At 42.7% G+C, this 26,077-nt stretch overlaps 1 protein-coding gene across 2 annotated transcripts in view; it reads right to left on the reverse strand.

Moving 5' to 3' along the window:
• Positions 1-2,467: 2,467 nt before the first annotated feature.
• LOC121580755 (small conductance calcium-activated potassium channel protein 2) overlaps positions 2,468-26,077 on the reverse strand; it is a 46,646-nt gene continuing 23,036 nt past the window's right edge. Inside the window, exons 5-10 of one of the 2 annotated variants that reach the window (XM_041895776.2) lie at positions 16,668-16,809; positions 16,298-16,408; positions 15,820-15,947; positions 15,102-15,110; positions 13,373-13,442; positions 2,468-3,172 (exon numbers count right to left, since the gene is read on the reverse strand). In XM_041895776.2, coding sequence (XP_041751710.2) covers positions 2,858-3,172; positions 13,373-13,442; positions 15,102-15,110; positions 15,820-15,947; positions 16,298-16,408; positions 16,668-16,809 — 775 coding nt within the window. In that variant the 3' untranslated portion in view covers positions 2,468-2,857. The remainder of the gene's footprint in view (positions 3,173-13,372; positions 13,443-15,101; positions 15,111-15,819; positions 15,948-16,297; positions 16,409-16,667; positions 16,810-26,077) is intronic. The other variant, XM_041895777.2, reaches the window with a different exon arrangement.

Consider the following 26,077-nt stretch of genomic DNA (forward strand, 5'->3'; position numbering starts at 1 on the left):
ATAATGTCTAGAACTGAAATTCTCTAGTATAATGTAAAATACAGAGAGCAATACCCTCTCTATACATTACTTTTCTATTTATATTTCTGTAATGTCCTGAAAGTTGCGCCCCGCTGCATCTGCCCCTGCGTTATTACATTTGTCCCATTTGTTCTGTGACATCCACAATGAGGTCATATTCACGGGACACCCACTCTTGCTGCTTCCAAACCCCATGGGGCAAAACGGACATCTGTCAGTAAATAAGGTATGGCTCTAATCTCTCTCTCTCGCTCTCTCTCTCTCTCTCTCTCTCTCTCGCTCTCTCTCTCTCTCTCTCTCTCTCTCTCTCTCTCTCTGCCAGCTGAAGTACCTCCTCTCTCTCTCTCTCTCTCTCTCTCTCTCTGCTTCCTCTCTGCCAGCTGAAGTACCTCCTCTCTCTCTCTCTCTCTCTCTCTCTGCTTCCTCTCTGCCAGCTGAAGTACCTCCTCTCTCTCTCTCGCTCTCTCTCTCTCTCTCTCTCTCTCTCTCTCTGCTTCCTCTCTGCCAGCTGAAGTACCTCTACTCTCTGGAGAGGACATTCAAGCACCTGTGATGTCTGTTTACTGGTGCTATACTAAGTATCATGCCATAAATGTAATCTGAAGAGGGACATGGGGGTTCCCCCATCTTTTGACCAAATCTTCCTACCATCGAAATGGTTGTTGCAGCAAAATTATAGTAAAACATATAATTGAGTATGGAGCTTTTGTTTTTGATGATGACAGATGGAGTTAAATCTCAAACATATGAAGAGGTTAACGCTGGTAGGCCTGGAACAGGTGTGAGCACAATCGAGTAGCCCTCCAATCAACTTGAAGGTGTAAAAGCTGATTTAAAGAGAGACTATACACAGCGGCGGACTTGCCAGATGGGCTGGTCCATTTTTATCTTAGTGGGCCTGTCTAACGTAGTTTTTTTGTGCAAAATGATAATCATCTGGCTAATAATGGGGGCCTCAAGGAATAAAATGGGCCGTTGTGAAGGCCTCAAGGGAAAAAATTGGCCAGTGTGTTAGAAATGGCAGAGCCGATTTCTGGTCCCAGTCCGCCCCTGACTATACAGTAATTGAGTGATATCCCTCAGTTGGAGTGGATGGTTAGTGTGTAGAGGGGCAGTGAAGAGTCATGCTTGATTAACTCAAGTTTTTAAAAAAAAGATTCATGCTTGATTAAGTCCCATTCACAGTAACCTCAACATGTTATTAAACCAAGAGCTTTCTCTCTGGACAGCCTGACCGTTAGTGGATGCTTACAGGTCCGCACTTGGTCGACTGTTTGGTGGAAGACAGACTACAACATGTCTAACTGACTTTCTGACAATGTTTGTTCTCCTTGCTAAAGTCATATCGTAATACTGTGTTTTCTTGATTGATAACGTTCAATTATTATTTTTTAAATGGGAGATCCATTACCCTTTTGAAGGAGGTCAATGTAATAAGTAACGTTGACACCTTGTGGTACTGTGAACCAATTTACTGTCTCTAGTCATCCAAGTAGCTTAGTACTTTATTTGTATTCTTTCAGGATTTTTTTTTGTAATATATTTTTTTCTTCACGTCAATTTAAAACAGGGAATGCATTTGTTATAATGTAACACATTACTGCAACTCTCTAGATTTGCATCTCTAGAAATCCTAGGTTCCTAATAAAAAAAGAAGTTGAAGTTTAAAAAAACAACAACAAAAGTAACATAAATCTAAATGCAAAGTTTTGTATGAGTATGAGTGTGCAGCATCGAGCTGGAAGTGAACTCTCTCGCCCTCAAACACGTTCTCTCTCTTTTTTTCTCTCTCACTCTCTCTCTGACCTATTCCGTTTTTAGTGGTTAGTATAAGTAAAAAAAGAAAAAACGTTTTCAAAACATTAAGAGATATTGTGTAATGGAGGCAATGTTATGCATTACATTAAGACAATTTCTTTGAGTTTTTGAAGAGGAATGTATCTGAAAAAGGAATGCAATGCTTGTATTCAGTGTTAACATCGTAAAAAAACTTGCTCTGAAATTAGTAATTAAATAACCCTCTACTATTTGTACATTCAGGCACTGAAAAATCACATGTCAATATGTAACTAAAAAAAGATAGTCGCTCTCAACTTTCCCTTGGTAAGAACAAGGAAACGGAAACTTCGAAATTGGCATTCGTGTACATTTTCCTACTCAGTAGTAATGTCATGTGCATTCCCCTTGCTCTCTTTTTGTGTGACCCCCCCTCACCTTAAGTGCGATTCAATAATGAACTGACGTCAGAGCCTTCAGAGGCCCTCTTAAACCGTCACCTTGGTTTACGGGGAAAAACCATGACACTTGTCTTGTAAAAGGGAAGTCCACCGGTTTGACGTCTCCCTCTGTGCGGACAAAGGTGTCATCTGTCCTCCTCGGTCCCCGTAGACTGATCTGACCAGGCCAGGCAAGCCCAGGCAGACCCTCCACTGACGGACAACCCCCCCCACTGGGTTAAGGACGCTCCGGTGTGATAGCCAGCTCTCACCCCAGCAACCCTGAACTCAGTCAGTTTAACTATACAAGGGCTTTTACAAAAAAAGCTAACTTGAACAGCCATACAATGGCTAAAACATAAACCATATCTCTACTTGTCTCGGTTTAAGTCGTTTAGGTTGTTGTTTAGAGGATGTGTCAACGTTTTCACTGGTTTGCATTGGAGCAGTTTCTGGTTCAGTCCCGCGCTGGAAGTCCAGTCATAGCTGTGTTGGTTTTTGGATGTGACGTAGAGGGGGGTTTAGGGGGGTTAGGGGAACGTTATGGGGCTCCAAAGGAGGGGTCGTCGTCGGGGGGTAGTGTGGTTTAGGGTCGTTTTGGGCGGTTTCGAGGGCGGTGGCTAGCCGCTGTCGGAGGAGGTGTGCGGCGCCGTTGACGGCGAACGACGCCGGCGGGCGGTGGAGGTCCAGGAGCGCTCGGAACGTTCTGAACGTTCCGAGCGCTCTGAGCCCAGCGAGGTGGGCCGGAAGCGGTGCAGGAAGCTGTCCAGGAATTCCTGCTGCTGCTGGTTTATGGCTTGGGAGATGAGGCAGGGCAGCGCCTGTAGGCTGCCCGTCACCGAGTCCAGCTTTTCCTCCAGCATGCCGATGCGCTTGTCCAGTTCCTCGCTGCGCTCCTGCAGCTCCGACACCAGGTCATACATCACGTTCTGGGTCTGCAGGAGGACGAGAGAGACGAGGTGATGGATCTATTATGGTATAGTGTATTTATTGTGTATATGAAATGTAGTCGTTTGACACTTGCCATAAATTGCACTAAAACATAAATATTGTATTCTATCAGTATTATTGGTCCATAAATTGCTCTCAAAGCATGTAAATGCTGTATGGTATCATTATTACTATACGGTGCATATTTCTGCCTAAGGGCCGATGGAAATTAGCCTGGTAGCTTTGAATTCACATCAGTTGCGAATGACCCCTTAAGAGGTAATAATAGTGAACAAATGAATGAATAAATAAATCATGCTAGAGTAAACAAGTAACTCGAATCTGAATCTAAGGATGTCAATATGAGAGTTGACAGGAAAGAGAACTATCTGGTGTAGAAGGGGTAGCAACTAGGGCAAAAACAAATTGGTGGGGTTATTTTCTTATCAATTTCACCACAGCTATTTTTGAACACTCAATCAATGAAACTGTATTTTTGTTTTTTTTACACTGGAAGGTGATTATGCAACATTATTATACAATATTATAATACAGCATAACACAGCAATACAAGTAAAGTAAAAATACAAAATAATGACAAACGGCAACAGAAATAATGTAGTTATTATTATTAATTTTATATTAGCAACTGATTTTCCAGAGGGAAGCGAAAAACCAGAAACCCATTTAAGCCAATATGGAAAAGATTTCCCTGATCTCTTTTAACAAGACAATCAAGCAAGATCCTAATAATCAAATAATAATCTACATGTAGCCTACCCTATTTAAATACAGTACATTATTGACTGTCGCATTAGGTGGCACAAATTGTGGTCCTCTGTAGCTCAGCTGGTAGAGCACGGCGCTTGTAACGCCAAGGTAGTGGGTTCGATCCCCGGGACCACCCATACACAAAAATTTATGCACGCATGACTGTAAGTCGCTTTGGATAAAAGCGTCTGCTAAATGGCATATTATTTTATTTATTATAGGTGGCTCGGAATGCAAGGCATGAAGTGGCACAAACTGTTCAGTGTTCTGAGCCAGAGGTGGTCATCCGAATGTTTCCCGGGACAACGGTGGTCTTCTCTGATATCACGCAGCGGAGGAGCTGGATGTTCCAGTGGGACCAGAAGATAAACAAGTGCGTAAACAAGTGCCCGGCACTCCGTTAATCAGCCGGTGTGAACGCATTTCACGGAACCCAATCTGCCAACCTGCCATTGAGCACTGTGTCCCTGGGATGTACAACCCAATCTGCCAACCTGCCGTTAAGCACTGTGTCCCTGGGATGTCCCGTAGGGGTGTTGAGAGTTGGTCTCTCCTGTCTCCACCGTTCTCTCCTCCGCAGTAGCAAGACGGAGAAGGGTGCAATTGCGGCCTGCAATTCGGGACGTTCCTGTATTTGGGCATTCCTGCATCTGCAAGAACCCCTCTTTATACTTTAATATGTCAATTTTTAAGCCAGGACTCCGGTACACAGGTGGGAGCAGTCCAGTACAGTAGGATGCGGTTATAACGTTGGACGCTAACCGCTCATAAACCCCACAGAAGAAGAGGCTGGGGCGACAATGCCGGTAGCTAGCTAGCTAGCTAAGGACAATGGTAGACAGTGTCCTCCCCCCCCCCCCGACTGTCGGACACTGTTTCCGCAGTTCTGTTAATGACGGTGAAGGCATGTGTTCAGCAAGCGTTAGTGAAGGACACTGGGTGCTAGTTAGCTAGCCAACTAGGACTCCGGTACACAGCAGGCGGGATGGGTAGCTAGCTAACACACCTGTAGACAGTGTACTTCGCCCCTGCATGTTGCCCCAATGTGTGCTAGCTAGCTAGGAGGACACCTCTACACAGCAGGTGGGAGGTGGGGGCGACACCGGTAGCTAGATAGCTAGTTAGGACACCAGTAGACAGTGTCCTTCGCCCCCGAAAAACTCAGATAATAATCCCTTTTCTTTTGACCCACATTTTAATCACATAGACAATCAGGGGAAATCCAGAATCACAAGGGGGGAGGCGTTCCGGCATATGCCCACATGCAGGAACGCCCCAAATTGCGGGCCCTAATCACACACTATTGGCAAGACGTGCACAGTAATACACACACCCCAGTCCCTGTCCATTGCCACTCAACAATGCTCTTTTTAAGAGCCACCTAATAATAGAAAATAAGCACACATCGTGCGTGCGGGCCGGGACCTTCAGATCCCATGGCGGTGACGTTAACGCTTACGTACGAACCCTGTCATGAACGCATTATCTTGACACTCTATTTAAATGGACAGTCTGGTGATGACAGGAAGCTTTTGTTGTTGTTCATTCACTCAGTACTGATTGAACGTTTATTTATCTTGCTTGGTAAAAAAACAAACAGTCTAAAACAGTTGATGTGTTGAAAACAGTCACATAGCTAACCAAGTTAAAAAGCATGGCATTTTCTTTTGACTGCCCAAAGGTCATGCAAGCAAGCAATTACAGTATGTTGGTGTTGTTTAACGTGGGTGCACCCGCAACCCCTGGCTACTTTTTACTTGGATGGCGACTTCAGGTTTTTGGGAATATATTGAAAAGACACTGTCTTACTCAGTCAGCGCAAATGTGGATTATAATGACAATAAGAAAATTGCGTTGACAGAGGAGGGAGCGTACTGAATCAATGCATAAGGTAAGGGCTGTAACGTTAGCTAGTTACATTGCTAAGAATGCCAGGTTGACTAGTGTATGGAGTAACGTTAGCTAACGGAAGCTAACTCCGTTCTGTAAATATGTGGGCAACCGCGGCATTCAAACGAGGCTGCAATGAAAACTAATAAGACTGTAGCGACTGTGTTGGCATCAAAATCCGGGGTGTGAACTAAGTTTTGATTTAGCGTTTATTGACATGGTAATGCGCCAATAGTATTGGAGAAAAGTTGAGAAAACTGATCCTGCTGACGCTGTACGTTAAAGTGTGACATGTCACGACGTAACGAACGGCACGCATTATTTAACTCATTCTGTGCCGTACAGCCTCTTTCCACCAGGTGTAGCGCTTCTCTCGCAGATTAAAAACAAGAAATTATCAATTGTGAGAGTAATGGTGAGTGTAAAGTGAATTACTCGTGAGTTCATCAATAGTTAATTAAATCAATTGTTAATTTTTCACGTAATCACTGCGAGCCATCATGACTCTCAAAAACCGTGACACCCACAGTTTAATTGTGAAGATAAATTTAGCACCGCCCTGAAAACCCTTTTCAAATTCAACACAAACCTTCAAATAAGTATGTAATGAGACATTATATAAACTCTTTAGTGTTTTATTTACATTTTAGAGGTGATAAATTGGACAAATAGGGTGAAAAAAGCCGGTTCCCCACACAACATATCTCCCCCTTTCACTATGACGCAGTAGCTTTCACTTCCCCACCCGCCATTTTTAAAAAGACCCGCCGGAGCTCCATTGCTTTCTTCAATCATGCAGAGACGGGCAGCATGAAGGTCTCGTCATTGATTTTGCTGGGAAGGGGAGAAATTGTGCTTTACAATGGTTTTCATATTACAGTTGACCTGGAAGTATTACAGTTGAAGTCGGAAGTTTACATACACCTTAGCCAAATACATTTAAACTCAGTTTTTCAAAATTCCTGACATTTAATCCTAGTAAAAATTCCCTGTCTTAGGTCAGTTAGGATCACCACTTTATTTTAAGAATGTGAAATGTCAGAATAATAGTAGAGATAATTATTTATTTAAGCTTTTATTTATTCATCACATTCCCAGTGGGTCAGAAGTTTACATAAACTCAATTAGTATTTGGTAGCATTGCCTTTAAATTGTTTAACTTGGGTCAAACGTTTCGGGTAGCCTTCCACAAGCTTCCCACAATAAGTTGGGTGAATTTTGGCCCATTCCTCCTGACAGAGCTGGTGTAACTGAGTCAGGTTTGTAGGCCTCCTTGCTCGCACACACTTTTTCAGTTCTGCCCACACATTTTCTATAAGATTGAGGTCAGGGCTTTGGGATGGCCACTCCAATACCTTGACTTTGTTGTCCTTAAGCCATTTTGGCACAACTTTGGAAGTATGCTTGGGGTCATTGTCCGTTTGGAAGACCCATTTGCAACCAAGCTTTAACTTCCTGACTGATGTCTTGATATGTTGCTTCAATATATCCACATAATTGTCCTTCCTCATGATGCCATCTATTCTGTGAAGTGCACCAGTCCCTCCTGCAGCAAAGCACCCCCACAGCATAATGCTGCCACCCTCGTTCTTCACGGTTGGGATGGTGTTCTTCGGCTTGCAAGCAACCCCCTTTTTCCTCCAAACATAACGATGGTCATTATGGGCAAACAGTTCTATTTTTGTTTCATCAAACCAGAGGACATTTCTCCAAAAAGTACGATCTTTGTCCCCATGTGCAGTTGCAAACAGTATTCTGGCTTTTTTATGGCGGTTTTGGAGCAGTAGCTTCTTCCTTGCTGAGCGGTCTTTCAGGTTATGTCGATATAGGACTCGTTTTACTGTGGATATAGATACTTTTGTACCTGTTTCCTCCAGCATCTTCACAAGGTCCTTTGCTGTTGTTCTGGGATTGATTTGCACTTTTCATACCAAAGTACGTTCATCTCTAGGAGATAGAACTTCCTGAGCGGTATGACAGCTGCGTGGTCCCATGGTGTTTATACTTGCATACTATTGTTTGTACAGATGAACGTGGTACCTTCAGGCGTTTGGAAATTGCTCCCAAGGATGAACCAGACTTGTGGAGGTCTACAAATTTTTTTCTGAGGTCTTGGCTGATTTCTTTTGATTTTCCCATGATGTCAAGCAAAGAGGCACTGAGTTTGAAGGTAGGCCTCTTATCCAGAGCGACTTACAGGAGCAATTAGGGTTAAGTGCCTTGCTCAAGGGCACATCGACAGATTTTCCCCCTAGTCGGCTCGGGGATTAGAACCAGCGACCTTTCGGTTACTGGCACAACGCTCTTAACCACTAAGCTACCTGCCGTCCAATTGACTCAAATGATATCAATTAGCCTATCAGAAGCTTCTAAAGCCATGACATCATTTTCTGGAATTTTCCAAGCTGTTTAAAGTCAACTTAGTGTATGTAAACTTCTGACCCACTGGAATTGTGATACAGTGAATTATAAGTGAAATAATCTGTCTGTAAACAATTGTTGGAAAAATTACTTGTGTCATGCACAAAGTAGATGTCCTAACCGACTTACCAAAACTATAGTTTGTTAACAAGAAATGTGTGGTGGTTGAAAAACAAGTTTTAATGACTCCAACCTAAGTGTATGTAAACTTGAACTGTACATTTTGGGGGCGCTAAAATAAGGTCAAATGTATGGAACAGCGCGATGTACGAAAGTGCATTAGCTATCTTTAACATTACTGGCTATTGGTAGTTGGCTAGCTAACTGGCAATGGCAGCTACCTTATTTGTGCTTATTTGTTTGTGCTGTGATTGCATGCAAGTGCCAAGGCCAACAGTTTACACAGATGGCTTTAGCCATGTGAAAAAGTTTCCATAGAAAAATAGAGCTAGCTTCCTTTTCTTGTAGCTTGCCTCTCATCAGAATGATGTTAGCTAGCTGCTAGCGCTGTTGCTGTGCAACCTAAGTGCTTTGGTCCGGTTTTAGAACTGAGATTTGGCTGAAAAGATGCTAGCATTGTCAGAAAGGCTAGAAAAAGGTAGCACATTGTTGGTTGTTAATGGACATAAATGAGCACGTGAGAGCGATAAATTATAAATGTAATAAACTGTTGACCCTACAAACTTATTCAGTCCAAAAGCTGGCAAGTGTAACATGCTGACCACACCGCTCGCGTCACGTGAGCGAGCGTTACAAAATACAGTGGCTTGCGAAAGTATTCACCCCCCTTGGCATTTTTCCTATTATGTTGCCTTACAACCTGGAATTAAAATCGATTTTTGGGGGGGTTTGTATCATTTGATTTACACAACATGCCTACCACTTTGAAGATGCAAAATATTTGTTATTGTGAAACAAACAAACAAGAAATAAGACAAAAAAACTTGAGCGTGCATAACTATTCACCCCCCCAAAGTCAATACTTTGTAGAGCCACCTTTGTAGAGCTACCTCTTGGGGTATGTCTCTATAAGCTTGGCACATCTAGCCACTGGGATTTTTGCCCATTCTTCAAGGCATAACTGTTCCAGCTCCTTCAAGTTGGATGGGTTCCGCTGGTGTACAGCAATCTTTAAGTCATACCACAGATTCTCAATTGGATTGAGGTCTGGGCTTTGACTAGGCCATTCCAAGACATTTAAATATTTCCCCTTAAACCACTCAAGTGTTGCTTTAGCAGTATGCTTAGGGTCATTGTCCTGCGGGAAGGTGAACCGCCGTCCCAGTCTCAAATCTCTGGAAGACTGAAACAGGTTTCCCTCAAGAATTTCCCTGTATTTAGCGCCATCCATCATTCCTTCAATTCTGACCAGTTTCCCAGTCCCTGCCGATGAAAAACATCCCACACAGCATGATGCTGCCACCACCATGCTTCACTGTGGGGATGGTGTTTTCGGGGTGATGAGAGGTGTTGGGTTTGCGCCAGACATAGCGTTTTCCTTGATGGCCAAAAAGCTCAATTTTAGTCTCATCTGACCAGAGTACCTTCTTCCATATGTTTGGGGAGTCTCCCACATGCCTTTTGGCGAACACCAAACGTGTTTGCTTATTTTTTTCTTTAAGCAATGGCTTTTTTCTGGCCACTCTTCCGTAAAGCCCAGCTCTGTGGTCCTATGGACAGATACTCCAATCTCTGCTGTGGAGCTTTGCAGCTCCTTCAGGGTTATCTTTGGTGTCTTTGTTGCCTCTCTGTTTAATGCCCTCCTTGCTTGGTCCGTGAGTTTTGGTGGGCGGCCCTCTCTTGGCAGGTTTGTTGTGGTGCCATATTCTTTCAATTTTTTAATAATGGATTTAATGGTGCTCTGTGGGATGTTTAAAGTTTCTGATATTTTTTTTATAACGCAACCCTGATCTGTACTTCTCCACAACTTTGTCCCTGACCTGTTTTGAGAGCTCCTTGGTCTTCATGGTGCCACTTTTTGGTGGTGCCCCTTGCTTAGTGGTGTTGCAGACTCTGGGGCCTTTCAGAACAGGTGTATATATACTGAGATCATGTGACAGATCATGTGACACTTAGATTGCACACAGGTGGACTTTATTTAACAAATTATGTGACTTCTGAAGGTAATTGGTTGCACCAGATCTTATTTATGGGCTTCATAGCAAAGGGGGTGAATACATATGCACGCACCACTTTTCCGTTATTTTTTTTTTTAGAATTTGTTGAAAGAAGTATTTTTTTTCATTTCACTTCACCAATTTGGACTATTTTGTGTATGTCCATTACATGAAATACAAATAAAAATCAATTTAAATTACAGGTTGTAATGCAACAAAATAGGAAAAACGGCAAGGGGGATGAATACTTTTGCAAGGCACTGTAAATGTACACATACATGTTATTCAACCTTGCATCCAAACTGCTCACGCGTGTCAACGAGCATCTCCGTAGCCAGGCGTTAAAATAGAACTTGGTTCTATTTGTGACGCTTGACACGCTGCAAGTCCCGCCTCTCCCATCTCCTCATTGGTTTTTAGGAGCATATACCCACGTGGGTGATTGAAGGATGAACTGAGGTCCACACTCCAGTCCAGTTGATGGTGGTAATGCACCTTAAAGTTGGTTGCCAACCGCCATATAAAGTCCAAAGAAGAAGAAGAAGCCTGAAGGAGGAGAGATTACTAGAAACAAACTCGGTTTACCCTTTTATCTGTTGATTAATTGTCGGAGTAGAGGACCTTGTGCATTTCAGGTAAAATAACAACCCAATGTTTATATCCCAGGACAAATTATTGCCATAAATGTTTAATGCTTTTCGACCTGTCCCCAAATTAATATACAGTGGGGAAAAAAAGTATTTAGTCAGCCACCAATTGTGCAAGTTCTCCCACTTAAAAAGATGAGAGAGGCTGTAATTTTCATCATAGGTAAACGTCAACTATGACAGACAAATTGAGAAGAAAAAAATCCAGAAAATCACATTGTAGGATTTTTAATGAATTTATTTGCAAATTATGGTGGAAAATAAGTATTTGGTCAATAACAAACAAGCAAGATTTCTGGCTCTCACAGACCTGTAACTTCTTCTTTAAGAGGCTCCTCTGTCCTCCACTCGTTACCTGTATTAATGGCACCTATTTGAACTTGTTATCAGTATAAAAGACACCTGTCCACAACCTCAAACAGTCACACTCCAAACTCCACTATGGCCAAGACCAAAGAGCTGTCAAAGGACACCAGAAACAAAATTGTAGACCTGCACCAGGCTGGGAAGACTGAATCTGCAATAGGTAAGCAGCTTGGTTTGAAGAAATCAACTGTGGGAGCAATTATTAGGAAATGGAAGACATACAAGACCACTGATAATCTCCCTCGATCTGGGGCTCCACGCAAGATCTCACCCTGTGGGGTCAAAATGATCACAAGAACGGTGAGCAAAAATCCCAGAACCACACGGGGGACCTAGTGAATGACCTGCAGAGAGCTGGGACCAAAGTAACAAAGCCTACCATCAGTAACACACTACGCCGCCAGGGACTCAAATCCTGCAGTGCAAGACGTGTCCCCCTGCTTAAGCCAGTACATGTCCAGGCCCGTCTGAAGTTTGCTAGAGTGCATTTGGATGATCCAGAAGAGGTTTGGGAGAATGTCATATGGTCAGATGAAACCAAAATAGAACTTTGATGATCCCAAACACACCGCCCGGGCAACGAAGGAGTGGCTTCGTAAGAAGTATTTCAAGGTCCTGGAGTGGCCTAGCCAGTCTCCAGATCTCAACCCCATAGAAAATCTTTGGAGGGAGTTGAAAGTCTGTGTTGCCCAGCGACAGCCCCAAAACATCACTGCTCTAGAGGAGATCTGCATGGAGGAATGGGCCAAAATACCAGCAACAGTGTGTGAAAACCTTGTGAAGACTTACAGAAAACGTTTGACCTGTGTCATTGCCAACAAAGGGTATATAACAAAGTATTGAGAAACTTTTGTTATTGACCAAATACTTATTTTCCACCATAATTTGCAAATAAATTCATAAAAAATCCTACAATGTGATTTTCTGGATTTTTTTCTTCTCAATTTGTCTGTCATAGTTGACGTTTACCTATGATGAAAATTATAGGCCTCTCTCATCTTTTTAAGTGGGAGAACTTGCACAATTGGTGGCTGACTAAATACTTTTTTCCCCCACTGTAGTTGGTTCAGAGTTTGTTTTGATATTTCAACCTGCGTGTCCTGATCGCGTCTGGTGTGGGTGGACAAAATCAACATGCGCTTGCCCGGTCTAGTCAGCATGTAACGGTCACTTTATGGATGCTCTCGTTCAGGGCAATTTATTAAATACGGTATGTGGTTCTCAGTGACGGACGGTATGTGGTTCTCAGTAACGGATGGACGGCTCATGATGAGAGGTGGGGAGTGTGTTGTGCACCTCCAATGATATTGATTTGCGAATTTCCATCGACTTTGGTGTCATATTGGCTTCGATATTATGGTAGGGAGATTTGAATTTAACATTGAATTTAACATTATCGCCCCCACAATAATACAGTGAGTATTGGCAGTGTCTACCTCCTTATATTCCACCGGTCATAATAGTGGGACAATTCAGGATCAAGGATGTCTTGTCAGGATGTTGACTAATACCACAGGACCCTAGCCCCTCAATTAAGCTAACAAGATAATGCATTTCTCTGAGCTTCATTTTTCACCATCGTATATCTGTCATTAGCTGAGTCATAAACTGAGGGGATAATCTACAAACGACTTCACGGACAAACAAAGCCCTGCTGTCTGTTCAACTGAACAGGCTACTAATGACTACTACTGAGAAGGTGAATAACGAACATAAAATAGCAGAGTTGACCTGTTATTTACATGGCTATCCTATGCTTTAGTCCCTAAGCCTAGACAGGCTGCTTTAACCACAGGTGAAGAGAGACGGGTGGGGGTTCGGCAGTGCAAACACACATTAAAGCACCAGCTTCTGAACATTTTAAAATAGAAACCTGGAGTGCAAATGCCACACACATCAATGCTGCGGCCGGCGTACAGCTGCGAACCTTTGAAAAACCCTGCTGCATGGCCTTTATAAGCCAGGGCAGTAGCCTGGATCGGGGCCTTCTTACCTTAGCCAGGTCCACTAGCGTGTTGGCCTGATCGTTGAGTTTCCTCTGCTCCATCTTCACACTGCGCAGTCTGGGCAGAGGCAGTGGGGGTGGAGAGGGGAGAGAGTGGGGATAGGGGGCAGAGGCAGGGGAGGTGGAGAGGGGAGAGAGTGGGGATAGGGGGCAGAGGCAGGGGAGGGGAGGTGGAGAAGGGAGAGAGTGGGGATAGGGGGCAGAGGCAGGGGGGTGGTAGATGGGTGGGTCATCAGGGTGGAGGAGGAAGGTGTAGGGGGGAAGAGCAACACATGTTTGTCAGGTGAACTCTCTGGTAGGACGTGGAGGAGAGAGAGCAGCCTGCATGCATATACAAGCATTCCCAGTCCTGATCATCGCCAAACCAACACATGCAAAAATGTAAACAAAAATCTATGAGTCAAATAAAAGTCCCAACAAAATACCCCACCCTCCCCCCAAAAAATAAAATAAATATAAATAGCATCAAAAATAGAACCTTTCATAAAGGTGACATGCCTTTATGTGTGCTCCCAGCTGTCACACCCTTACAGCTAGCTCAGTGGCAGGACATCAGAGAAACGTCTGTCATTGGGTGAGCTTGCAGTGACTTGTGAGTGACGTGCACTTATGGTGTGGAGGGTGTGTGTGAGGGAAGGGCCATACCCTGTGAATGTGCCTTACAGTATCTATCCCAGTGGCACCTTAAATTCAATCTATGACAATGACCGATAAAACACTGAAGAAAGTGGTTACTTTATATGACTGATTTATGATCTTGATGTACTGTACTGTACTACACTTCCTAAACACTGCATCTGCCTGCTTGATCTGGTCGCCCTTGGAAACAGGATTGCTTATCTCGGATTAGGTAAATAAAGGTTAAAGATTTTTTTTGAATCACTTTCAATTAATATTAAAATACCTTGGGAGGATATTTGTGCATTGGTTTAAAGTAATGACGTCAGTGATGACATCACGCCAGTCAATCAAATGGATCGACATCCTGGTGACTTGATCAGGCAGAAAGTTCCCCAAAGGGCTAATTCTGATGCAAGGACATTCATTGATGTGCACATGAGGAGATCACTGTTTTCGGCTTCATCTAACGGGAGAGGCTATCAGCATGGCCCTGTCTATTCTATCTAGTGTCTGTGAAGGAAAGGCATCTGAGCTGGGTACAAAAATGACTCTAAAGCTGGTTTCCAGGGTACTTCCTACTATGGTGAGTTAAGATAACAGGCCACTTCAGTTGTGTTCTTTATTGTGAGTGTCTGATATGGCTGAGTGTTGATGGCCATAAAAATAAAAAATACCCCAAAACAAAAACAGACTTTTCAAACCCTTGAGATAAGTATTTACCACAAAATCAGGAGCAAGGATGGGTCTGCCAATGCAGGTTAATATAGCCTACATAGTGTAGCTATATTAATCATGGTAACATCATAGATGGCGAATTCATTGATGAATGGATTCCGGCCGAGCCGACAAGCCCCAACAAGCTCATACTGCCAGATGCCTCTGACTTTCTTCAGACACTCCACTGCCATGTCATCATCAGTGGTAATGTTGATGCTTTTTGTCATTCCATTCAGAGGATGGGGGTAAATGGAACATTAAAAGAAAACCAAAACAACCGGCATCCAGCATTTGAAGGTTCATGCATGTCAAAACGCAGACATGGAGAGAGAGAGAATGTAGAGCAAACAGAAGGAGGAACATAGAAGACTCAACTTACTTCTGAGCTCTGCAGTGATAGAGCAAAACAAAGACAGAACACAGTACAAAGTTTTAAACCCCACAACATCCACGAAACAAGTGAACCATTACACTTCTCACTGTAAGCACAGGGTAAGGGTTAGGAAGGGGGAGGGCAGGGGAAGGAGGACCATTACAGTGTGTGTGTGTGTGTGTGTGTGTGTGTGTGTGTGTGTCAGGTGAGTGTGGTGTGTGTGTGTCAATGTTTTAGTACACAACTAAATAAGACATCTAGCTAACCGAACACACAGGATATTGTCACAGGAAATGGCTGAGAGTAGGAAAGGAAGGACATTATAACAAAAGACTGTCAGTGATGCCGCTGGCTAAGAGTGCTGTTAAGAATACACAACAGTGGAGGCTGCTAAGGGGAGGACGGCTCATAAAAAAGACTGGAATGGGGTCAATGGAATCAAACACATCAATCACATGGTTTCCATGTTGTTGATACCATTCCATTGACTCCATTCCAGATATTATTATGAGCCGTCATCTCCTCAGCAGCTTCCACTGATACACATCTACACATAAATACTGTTAGCAGTGCAACTAAAACCACTACTACTGCTACTGGCTCTACAACAAAGAGCAATAAAGACAATAACATGTATTTAACAACTTAACAACAGGTAGTAACATCCACGTAGGCTTCAGGCATGCTTACGATGGAGTCATGTTCTTTGGGAAACAACACTTACTGATGGATGGCCTGTAGAAACTTGCGCTGGTGTTTCCGCACCTTGGCGTGATCGATCTTCTTGACCAACTTAGTGTGTTTGTAGATGAGCCATGTTTCCCTGAGTACATTGGCAGCTGTGTTCTTTACCTGCCGACCAATGAGGAAACGCATGTGAACCCCTCAAGCAAAGGCAGGGTGTCCCGAACAACTGCCTTTTCATAACATAATACTCTATGTGGATTTACTTTTAGGGAATTGAGAAAGGTAAACTGAATTGAGAAAGGTAAACTTGTAGGGAATTGAGAATGGTAAACCGATGAAAAAACTTCTTACCAGGGACATTAATTTGTTTTACCCTGTTCCATCAGGAACCATAAACGACAGTTATTGTATTATTTTAATATAACCTCCCATACAGTAAGTGATGTGACATTTACAGTAATGCTCAGTGGTGGAAGATCAAAGATGCCACTAAAACGAGAGCGTGAGTGACTCACTCGTTTGCAGAGTTGTGTGTCCATCATGAAGTTGTGGACATGCTTCTCAGCCTTGGTCAACTCCAACTTCCTGGCTACCACGGCGACCACCAGCGCAGTGCAGCCAGCTCCCTATTGGTCAGAAACATAGTGAGGCCCAGAAATCAAATAATGTGAAGGGTGACTGCTGAGTTGGGTTATTGTATTAATAGTGTATGTGAGGTGACTGCTTGGAGGGAAACATGTAAAGACGTTGAGCTGCTCTAGAATAAAGCAACAAGTTGCAGAAATTTAAAACATGGCTGTTCCGTGGGAATAATATGTCTATTAGTCATGCAATATTGCATGAAAAACACAGAAAAAAACTCATTTCCAATGACAAGTAACGTACCATGATCCCTGTAAGCAGACATACACCTTTCCCACAGTACGTGTTCGGTACCATGTCTCCGTAGCCAATCGAAAGGAAGGTAATAGAGATGAGCCACATGGCTCCCAGGAAGTTACTGGTCACTTCCTGTGTGTCATGATATCTAAAGTAAGGAAGAGAGAAACAGAGGAAGATACCCATCAGTGACACCGATACTGTAAAGGGAACCTGAGCATGCTGGAGAGGCCGTGAACTAACAGAGGTGGTTGAAGAAGCAAGAAAATACATGTGCATAGTGGTTCACCTTTCGTCATGCCTGCACTACACATCTAAAAAGCACCCAATCCATGTTGGAAATAAAATGGTGAAACATTATGAAGCTGTGCCATCGCATTCCAATATACTGTAGCTTTTAAGTCAATGCTCTGTGGTAAATGAAGATACACATTCAATCATTCAATGAGTTGCCAAATTAAAATGATATGGAAGGGAAAACATAATTGATTTCAATAATCCTTTTAAAGAATCTAATTAAATGCTGATGGCAGTTTGGGAATTCTCCACAGTAAAACACTGAACATATACTGTATATATCCGTGTCTATTAAACAACTTGAGAAGATGGATGATATCAATTGAGAAGCATTTAAAAATAGACATGAATCCAGACACACACCTGCTACTCATTAGCATAGAAATTAAAATATTATGGAAAATGATTGGAATGAAGGAAGTGACATACACTAAGTTATGCAGCTAAGCATTTAAGCGTTATGAGAACCGCAGGCAATTGATCTTTTAAGTTTTACAGGATTTGAATCCAAACTAACCACTGGCAATCTAAAATACTATAACCACTTTGATCAGCACTCATCCCCAACAAATACTAAATCAATGCACCCAAATAATTTGCCTTTCCTCTACAAGAGAGGAAAATACATTTGACCATCGACATCATTTTGTTTAAAGAAAGGAGAGTGTCAATTCTCATTTCTTACAACATGATGGGGAAAAAACAACTTTGGATCTCTAATGTGAAGAGTTTGAACTACCCGAACAAAGGTTTGGTTATGAACATCATCACTTCAAACTTTATCACTTTCATTTCATCATTCTGTTTGTTGAAAATGGCAGAAAATCATGCGATAGCCAATGCCCCTAAAAACATAAAGTCTAAACGGGACCCTTGGGACGTCCCAACTGACTTCACCCCATTGAAGTTGACATTTAAAACAGTTAAGGTAAGGGTTAAGGTTACAGTTAGGTAAGGGTTATGGTTATGGTAAGGGTAGGGGTTAAGGTTAGGGTAAGGACGTCCCAAGGATCCATAATAGCACTAACCCTAAAACCACAGCAGATAGATAAAAAACACCACCTCAAACATCAATATTGATGTTAACCCATCCAGCCCAATCCTACCTTTCTTTACATACTACATCCCTGATTGGCTAAGGCGCGCTGTCTAGGAGGAGTCATAATACTGAGGCTCATTGTTCAGCTGGATTACTAACAGCTCTCAAAAGTACACAGGATGACTACTAAGAATAAAGAGGATGATATTTCTGCTCCCAGAGATTTTCTTTGAAAGGGACCATCATCATACCAATTAGGAATATGCTAATGACTTGATTATGGGCGGCAGGTAGCTTAGTGGTTAAGAGCGTTGTGCCAGTAACCGAAAGGTCGCTGGTTCTAATCCCCGAGCCAACTAGGTGAAAAATCTGTTGATGTGCCATTGAGCAAGGCACTTAACCCTAATTGCTCCTGTAAGTCGCTCTGGATAAGAGCGTCTGCTAAATGACTAAAATGTAAAAATTATCCAGCAGTGACCCAGCATGTGGAATTAAAATGGCAGGAACAATTTAATCTAATCAATGCAGAAATACAGTTTGAAACACCTGGGGCAGATGAACTATGTTGGAACTCCAAAGTTTTCACAAAAGAAAGGCTTCTTGAAAATCTCCTCCTAGACAGTTCACTTTCATTAAGGAACTAACCATGCCTTCAGCAGTTGTTGCTGAACTCTGATCTGCTTAAAGGAAAACTCCACTCAAAAACTATATTTTGTTATTTCTTTCATTAGTTCACTCATGATACAGTCGCAAAATGTTTTGCATGTCAGTAGTCAAGTTTTTAAGATATTGGACTTTCAAGAAACAAAGTGTCACTTGCCACATCATCATGATGATGCAAAATAATGATGATGATGTGGCCGGTGACACTTTGCTTCTTGAAAGTCCAATATCTTGAAAACTTGACTGCTGACATCCAAAACATTTTGGGACTGTATCAACAGTGGACTAATGAAAACAAATACAGAAAGATGGCTTTTGAGTGGATTCCTTTACCTCAACTCTGCTTCATGCTCAATGTTAGGAAAAACAACATTATCCTTTTTTCCTCAGAGTGAACAGTGTGGGTTCAAGCAACCGTATGGCATGCAAAAAAAGCACGTCGATACAATACCATGCAGGCGTTAAAAAGATGTTCGCATCCTGCATGCTGAAAAAGCCAGTATATTGAGAGCAAAGAGAGCGACGACAAAATGAAAACCATCCTTGACAAATATCGCAATATTGTTAAGTGGATGGGGGTTGAATATTTACATAGCCAGTCTCTTATCTGTAAGCTGGAGACGAGTAAAAACCCATTCAGAAGCTCAACGTTATTGACTTCCCTGTCTCTTTCACCTGGATTGTTAAGGGCTGGATTCAATCCGTATCGTGGAAGTATGGTGGAAAATCTGTGTTAAAATGTCAACGTAAAGCCCGACATATGCAGCGTTTACCATGAATGCAGTCTCCACAAAGGAGGGAACGTTGCCTTTAAATTTCAATTGAGCTACAACGTGATACTTCTGCGATACGGATTGAATCCAGCCCGTTAGCCTTCAACAGAGTGCTCTCTGACAAGGCTTAGAGCAAGGGGGACACCACTATAGTGACTAATTCGCTAATTTTAGACAATCTATGACTAAAACAGGCAAATACATGAGTCATTCCAGATCACTAATTCTGAGACAGAACCTTGTGGAAGTCGTGTCTGTCAACATATTACACTGCTTCCTATTTTATCCTCTGATTAATGTGAAGTTAAGTTGTAAAGAAGAGGTGAAATATGTCCTTAAAGTTATTTGCTTCTACGTTGTGTTCATTGTTTATTAGATCATGATGAGTTCCACTCAATCACTCGGTTCATCAGGGTTGGGTAGATATCTGGTTTACACACTGGAACTGTCTCAAATTGCATGGATGCTCTTGACGGCACCAATTACGCCTTTGTAGGAGGAGTACTGTAAGTGCCGTAGTGTCCAAATTATTCCAGGCTGGTGAAAGCGATTAGAGCACGACACAATGCTAGAGGTTTGTTTTCAATGGTGTAACATTGCACAGTGTATGTTTCCCTGTATCGGGATGTATTTGCTTTAAGAATACTCTTATTGTGAATCTCTACATTTATGACTGGACATGGTTTGGTGTGGAATTTTTGTTTTTAGTTGCATACAAAACTGTAGGTAGGTTTTCCCCAAAATCCCTGAATCTTGAAGAGGACACAGACAAATGTCCATAGACTACAGTCATATGGGCACTGGAGGCTACGGACGCAGAGCCAGTCGATGACATTTTGAAGCTCTCAATATACTGTGTAGAGTGTTGGCATAGCATGGACAAGAGCTGGCACCACTTTCGACCTAGTGTGAGACCAGAGGAATTGTCTGAAATAAAATGTCTCCCACCCTTGCAAAACATCCCATAGAAGTAGGCTTCATGTTGTAGACATGTCATTGTTCGTAAGATAACTCCCTCAAACTGTGTTCCCTTACTTTGTCAGCAACTCTATTTGCAAGTACGTACAGATGAGAGCACTAGACCTAAACGACTCCTTCCAGAAAGGGCTTTAATGTGTGTGAGTTACGGGAATACCACTTGATTCACAGTGTTGAAAACAACCTAACGGGTGACACATTGCCATCTATCTCCCGCATCAGCCAACACAAGAGAGACCATTGAAGAATGTCAACATCATAAACAACGTCACTGTTCTTGGTGGTCCTGAAGTACACAACTCACCCCTGTACATCCCGTGTGGCTCAGTTGGTAGAGCATGGCGATTGTAACGCCAGGGTTGTGGGTTTGATTCCCATGGGAGACCAGTATGAAAAAAAGTATGAAAATGTATGCACTCACTACTGTAAGTCGCTCTGGATAAGAGCGTCTGCTAAATTACTAAAATGTAATGGGAATGGGTTAAAAATAGATGCACCATCTTCTGGTCTTTTAACCCTGGCCATCTCTTCATGTCATCTGGTATTTTAACCCTGGCCATCTCTTCATGTCATCTGGTCTTTTAAACCTGGCCATCTCTTCATGTCATCTTGTATTTTAACCCTGACCATTCTCTTCATGTCATCTGGTATTTTAACCCTGGCCACCTCTTCATGTCATCTGGTCTTTTAACCCTGGCCATCTCTTCATGTCATCTGGTATTTTCACCCTGGTCATCTCTTCATGTCATCTGGTATTTTAACCCTGGCAATCTCCCCCAGCATTCTTTATCTCCGTTTTTCACCGTATGTGGATGAGGTCATGCAAGAAACAGATGGTTTGTCCCAGGGACATACAGTGGCAATGGCTGACGATGTGTCTTCGAAGCCAGGGTTTCCCAAACTCGGTCCTGGGGCCCCCCTGGGTGAACGTGTTGTTTTTTGCCCTAGCACTACACAGATTTGAATACCCTGGTCTATGCTGTATATTCCAGGTTGAAGCTTAAGCTTTAGATTTTGGGAAGGACCGAGTTTGGGAAACCCTGCTCTAAGCTATTTGAGGGATGACATGAACAAGGGATTCAATCAAAAATGACATGAGTGTTCTGAATCTCCCAAACCCTGTTGTCAGATGTAGTACTAAAAAGTAACATATGAACATTTGCCAAAAACATTGGTTGGAAATAATTGCTAGAGATATCAATAACTCTTACCTATAAAGACAACATTATACAGGAATAATGCCAAATAAAGCAGTATTTGTTGCTTGTATGACATGCTGCATGCAAGTCTGATTAAACCTCAAATTGAGAAAAACTGGTTTAACCGGCTACTGAGAACGCAATACTGTATATTGAGCAGCAAGCAGTATTTTTTTTAGTATTACCCTGAGCAGGCAAATTGTTGGACAGGCTAATTTGCTCCTAATATAAGCCACTGCAGTGGAAAGAACATTAAAATGGGACTGTTATATGCCTTAGCTTGTCCATGTACTAACAGCAGTCATATCAAGCAAACTCATTGTAGCTCATTAAAAGATTTTTAACAAGTCTCCTTGATTTAAATGAGAATTTGAGCAGTGGCAGAGAGTATTTTGGGACAACTTTGTTGACATGTAAGAAGGGAGGATGTCAGAGGCGGTAAACATACTGATGGGAATAAGCTCAACTGGTGATGACTTAATTAAAAAACTGCAAACCTAATTGTGCTCGCATCATCCAGCCAAAATGCAACGCAAGCACTCCAAATGGATTCTAGCAATCATGTCGAGTCAAGATGAAAGTCTATATTTTCATTATCATTTACTGAACAAAATTGTAATAACATTTATTTGAAACTAAGTCTCACAATATGACGCAAGCGATACAAGCCGTAGCACAGCCAACACAACAAAAAATATGAAAACCAAGCAAAAGTATCAGATGGCAGAAGACATAACAACACAGAACTTCCGTACAGGATATCTCCTTCAAACAGCCATTGTGGCCTTAAGAGCAAAGCTAAAACTACAGCCTCATGGACAAGTACTGTAGTGACTAGAAAAGCTTTCTTTGATAAACATCAACATCCTCCGTGATCCGCTTGTCAATTGTCAGTAATAAATACTGCATGGAATATCAACGGCATGAAGAACACAGTGTGGAGGTATACTCCAATGGTACACAAAATACAACTCAAACTCTGCTTGAAGGTCTAGAAGGTCTACCTGGACCATCTGTCACACAACATACAGTGTGTACAGTTAGTGTGTGTACAGTTAAATTTATATCACAACATAATGAGAAAAATTATTTTGCGAGTTTATGAATGGCTAGGCAATTGAATCCCATAGGGCCATTTCTGAACCCGAGATGCATACGTGCGAACTCATACAGTACCAAAAGTCCTTCATGTACAGTGTGGGAAAAAAGTATTTGATCCAAAAGCTGATTTTGTACGTTTGCCCACTGACAAAGAAATTATCAGTCTATAATTTTAATGGTAGGTTTATTTGAACAGTGAGAGACAGAATAACAACAACAAAATCCAGAAAAACTCATATCAAAAATGATATAAATTGATTTGCATTTTAATGAGGGAAATAAGTATTTGACCCCCTCTCAATCAGAAAAAATTCTGGCTCCCAGGTGTCTTTTATACAGGTAACGAGCTGAGATTAGGAGCACACTCTTAAAGGGAGTGCTCCTAATCTGATTTTGTTACCTGTATAAAAGACACCTGTCCATAGAAGCAATTAATCAATCAGATTCCAAACTTTCCACCATGGCCAAGACCAAAGAGCTCTCCAGGGATGTCAGGGACAAGATTGTAGACCTACACAAGGCTGGAATGGGCTACAAGACCTTCGCCAAGCAGCTTCGTGAGAAGGTGACAACAGTTGGTGCGATTATTCGCAAATGGAAGAAACACAAATAACTGTCGATCTCCCTCGGCCTGGGGCTCCATGCAAGGTCTCACCTCGTGGAGTTGCAATGATCATGAGAACGGTGAGGAATCAGCCCAGAACTACACGGGAGGATCTTGTCAATGATCTTAAGGCAGCTGGGACCATAGTCACCAAGAAAACAATTGGTAACACACTACGCTGTGAAGGACTGAAATCCTGCAGTGCCCGCAAGGTCCCCCTGCTCAAGAAAGCACATATACAGGCCCGTCTGAAGTTTGCCAATGAACATCTGAATGATTCAGAGGAGAACTGGGTGAAAGTGTTGTGGTCAGATGAGACCAAAATCGAGCTCTTTGGCATTACCTCAACTCGCCGTGTTTGGAGGAGGATGAATGCTGCCTATGACCCCAAGAACACCATCCCCACCGTCAAACATGGAGGTGGAAACATTATGCTTTGGGGGTGTTTTTCTGCTAAGGGGACAGGACAACTTCACCACATCAAAGGGACGATGGACGGGGCCATGTACCGTCAAATCTTGGGTGAGAACCTCCTTCCTTCAGCCAGGGCATTGAAAATGGGTCATGGATGGGTATTCCAGCATGACAATGACCCAAAACACACGGCCAAGGCAACAAAGGAGTGGCTCAAGAAGAAGCACATTAAGCTCCAGACCTTAATCCCATAGAAAATATGTGGAGGGAGCTGAAGGTTCGAGTTGCCAAACGTCAGCCTCGAAACCTTAATGACTTGGAGAAGATCTGCAAAGAGGAGTGGGACAAAATCCCTCCTGAGATGTGTGCAAACCTGGTGGCCAACTACAAGAAACGTCTGACCTCTGTGATTGCCAACAAGGGTTTTGCCACCAAGTACTAAGTCATGTTTTGCAGAGGGGTCAAATACTTATTTCCCTCATTAAAATGCAAACATTTTCGACATGCGTTTTTCTGGATTTTTGTTTTGTTATTCTGTCTCTCACTGTTCAAATAAACCTACCATTAAAATTATAGATGTCACGAATTCAGCCGAGGCTGCCCCTCCTCCTTGCTCGGGCAGGTTTCGGCGTTTGTCGTCACCGGCTTACTAGCCACTACCGTTCCATTTATTATCACTCCATTTGTCTTGTCTTGTCTTGTCAATCACACACACCTGGTACTCATTCCCTCATTAGTCTGTGTATAAGTGTTCCCTCTGCCCCCTTGTCCTTTGTGAGTGATTGTTCATTGTGAGAGTGAGTAGCTCGGTTGAGCTACTCTTTCCTTGTATGTAGCCAAGGTGGATTTTTCCCTTGTGCTAGTTTCGTTTTGACGCTTGCTGCGCTTTATTCATGTACACTGAATAAACTCTGGATTTCAGTGTTTTACCTCCTGCGCCTGACTCCGTCATTCATACCTCATCACAATAGACTGATCATGTCTTTGTCAGTGGGCAAACGTACAAAATCAGCAGGGGATCAAATACTTAATTCCCTCACTGTAATCCTTCCTTGGAATTTCAAGGTTTCACACACATCTCTCAAGTCAGGATATGGCCTGCACTTCATTAACAGCCAAATCCGAACCTGAGAAAAGCACACAGAATTTGAACTTTCACACAAACACTAATGTGTGATTTACACAAAACTTTTAGTTGTGGTGAAAGTTCAAGCACACACGTATCTCAGGTTAGGATTCCGCTCTACATGGAGGTGGGTACTGTATCTTCTGGCCGAGTGACAACAACACATACTGGATATCAGTCAGTAACTCAACCCTGTTCATCTGTGGCGAGGGAAAGTCTCTTAACTTTCCAAAGCTTGTTACATGGCCAGAGGTCCCCAGGAAGACCGGGGTGATAAACAACGGTCTCATGTAGCCTCGGGAAAAAAGTGTTTAGTTTCAGAGAGAGAGAGAGAGAGAGAGAGAGAGAGAGAGAGAGAGAGAGAGAGAGAGAGAGAGAGAGAGAGAGAGAGAGAGAGAGAGAGAGAGAGAGAGAGAGAGAGAGAGAGAGAGAGAGAGAGAGAGAGAGAGAGAGAGAGAGAGGACCTTTCTGACTGGAATAGGCCTGCTGGTTATGAATAAGGAAAGATACATAATTGGGGGAGGGGATGAGGAAAAACTGCAAGCATGCCACGTTAGATGGGTACAGTAGTAGGAAATCCGCAAAGGATCATGACACAATGGAGTTTGATAGGAACACCAAAAGACTGACGATCTTAGATAAAGTACGGAGCTCTGGAGCTGTGTCAAAGGGGGTAGTGACCAGCATTGCTTCCCTCTACTGTACCATCGCAGTTCCTGCCAACTCAGCCGCTCAGCCAACCACCCCTCCTCTCCCCTCCACCCATCATGTGTCTTTCATTCGCCCGTCTATTCCAGACAGACTCCGTGCTCGTCCAATCTCACACCGTTCTGCCCTTTGGCTCAGGAGCGTGGTCAATGTAAAAGTGCATCAGCAGATTAAATTCCAAACTCACGCACAGCACTTTGGAAAACAAGCGCCTCTTTTTTGAGTGATGGGATCGAGATCAGTAAACATGAAGACTCCCATGCTGTTTCATTGTTTACCACGGGTGAGCACTCAATCCATGTTATGAAACCTCAAACTGGAGACACTGCATTTGCCTTGAAGAAACAAACTCCTCATGACTCCATTTTGGAAACTGTGCTAGAATGGATAGCAACACCCTCACTATTTATCATCCTAGTGGAAGAGCTTTTCGTGAAACACTTACGGGTTAATGGGGTTATTATAATATGGTTAAATGTTAGAACTTTGGTTAAAAAGAAAATCCAAATCGAGC

This window comes from Coregonus clupeaformis, chromosome 14, assembly GCF_020615455.1.
Source record: "Coregonus clupeaformis isolate EN_2021a chromosome 14, ASM2061545v1, whole genome shotgun sequence".
In the NCBI taxonomy this organism is placed as follows: Eukaryota; Metazoa; Chordata; class Actinopteri; order Salmoniformes; family Salmonidae; genus Coregonus; species Coregonus clupeaformis.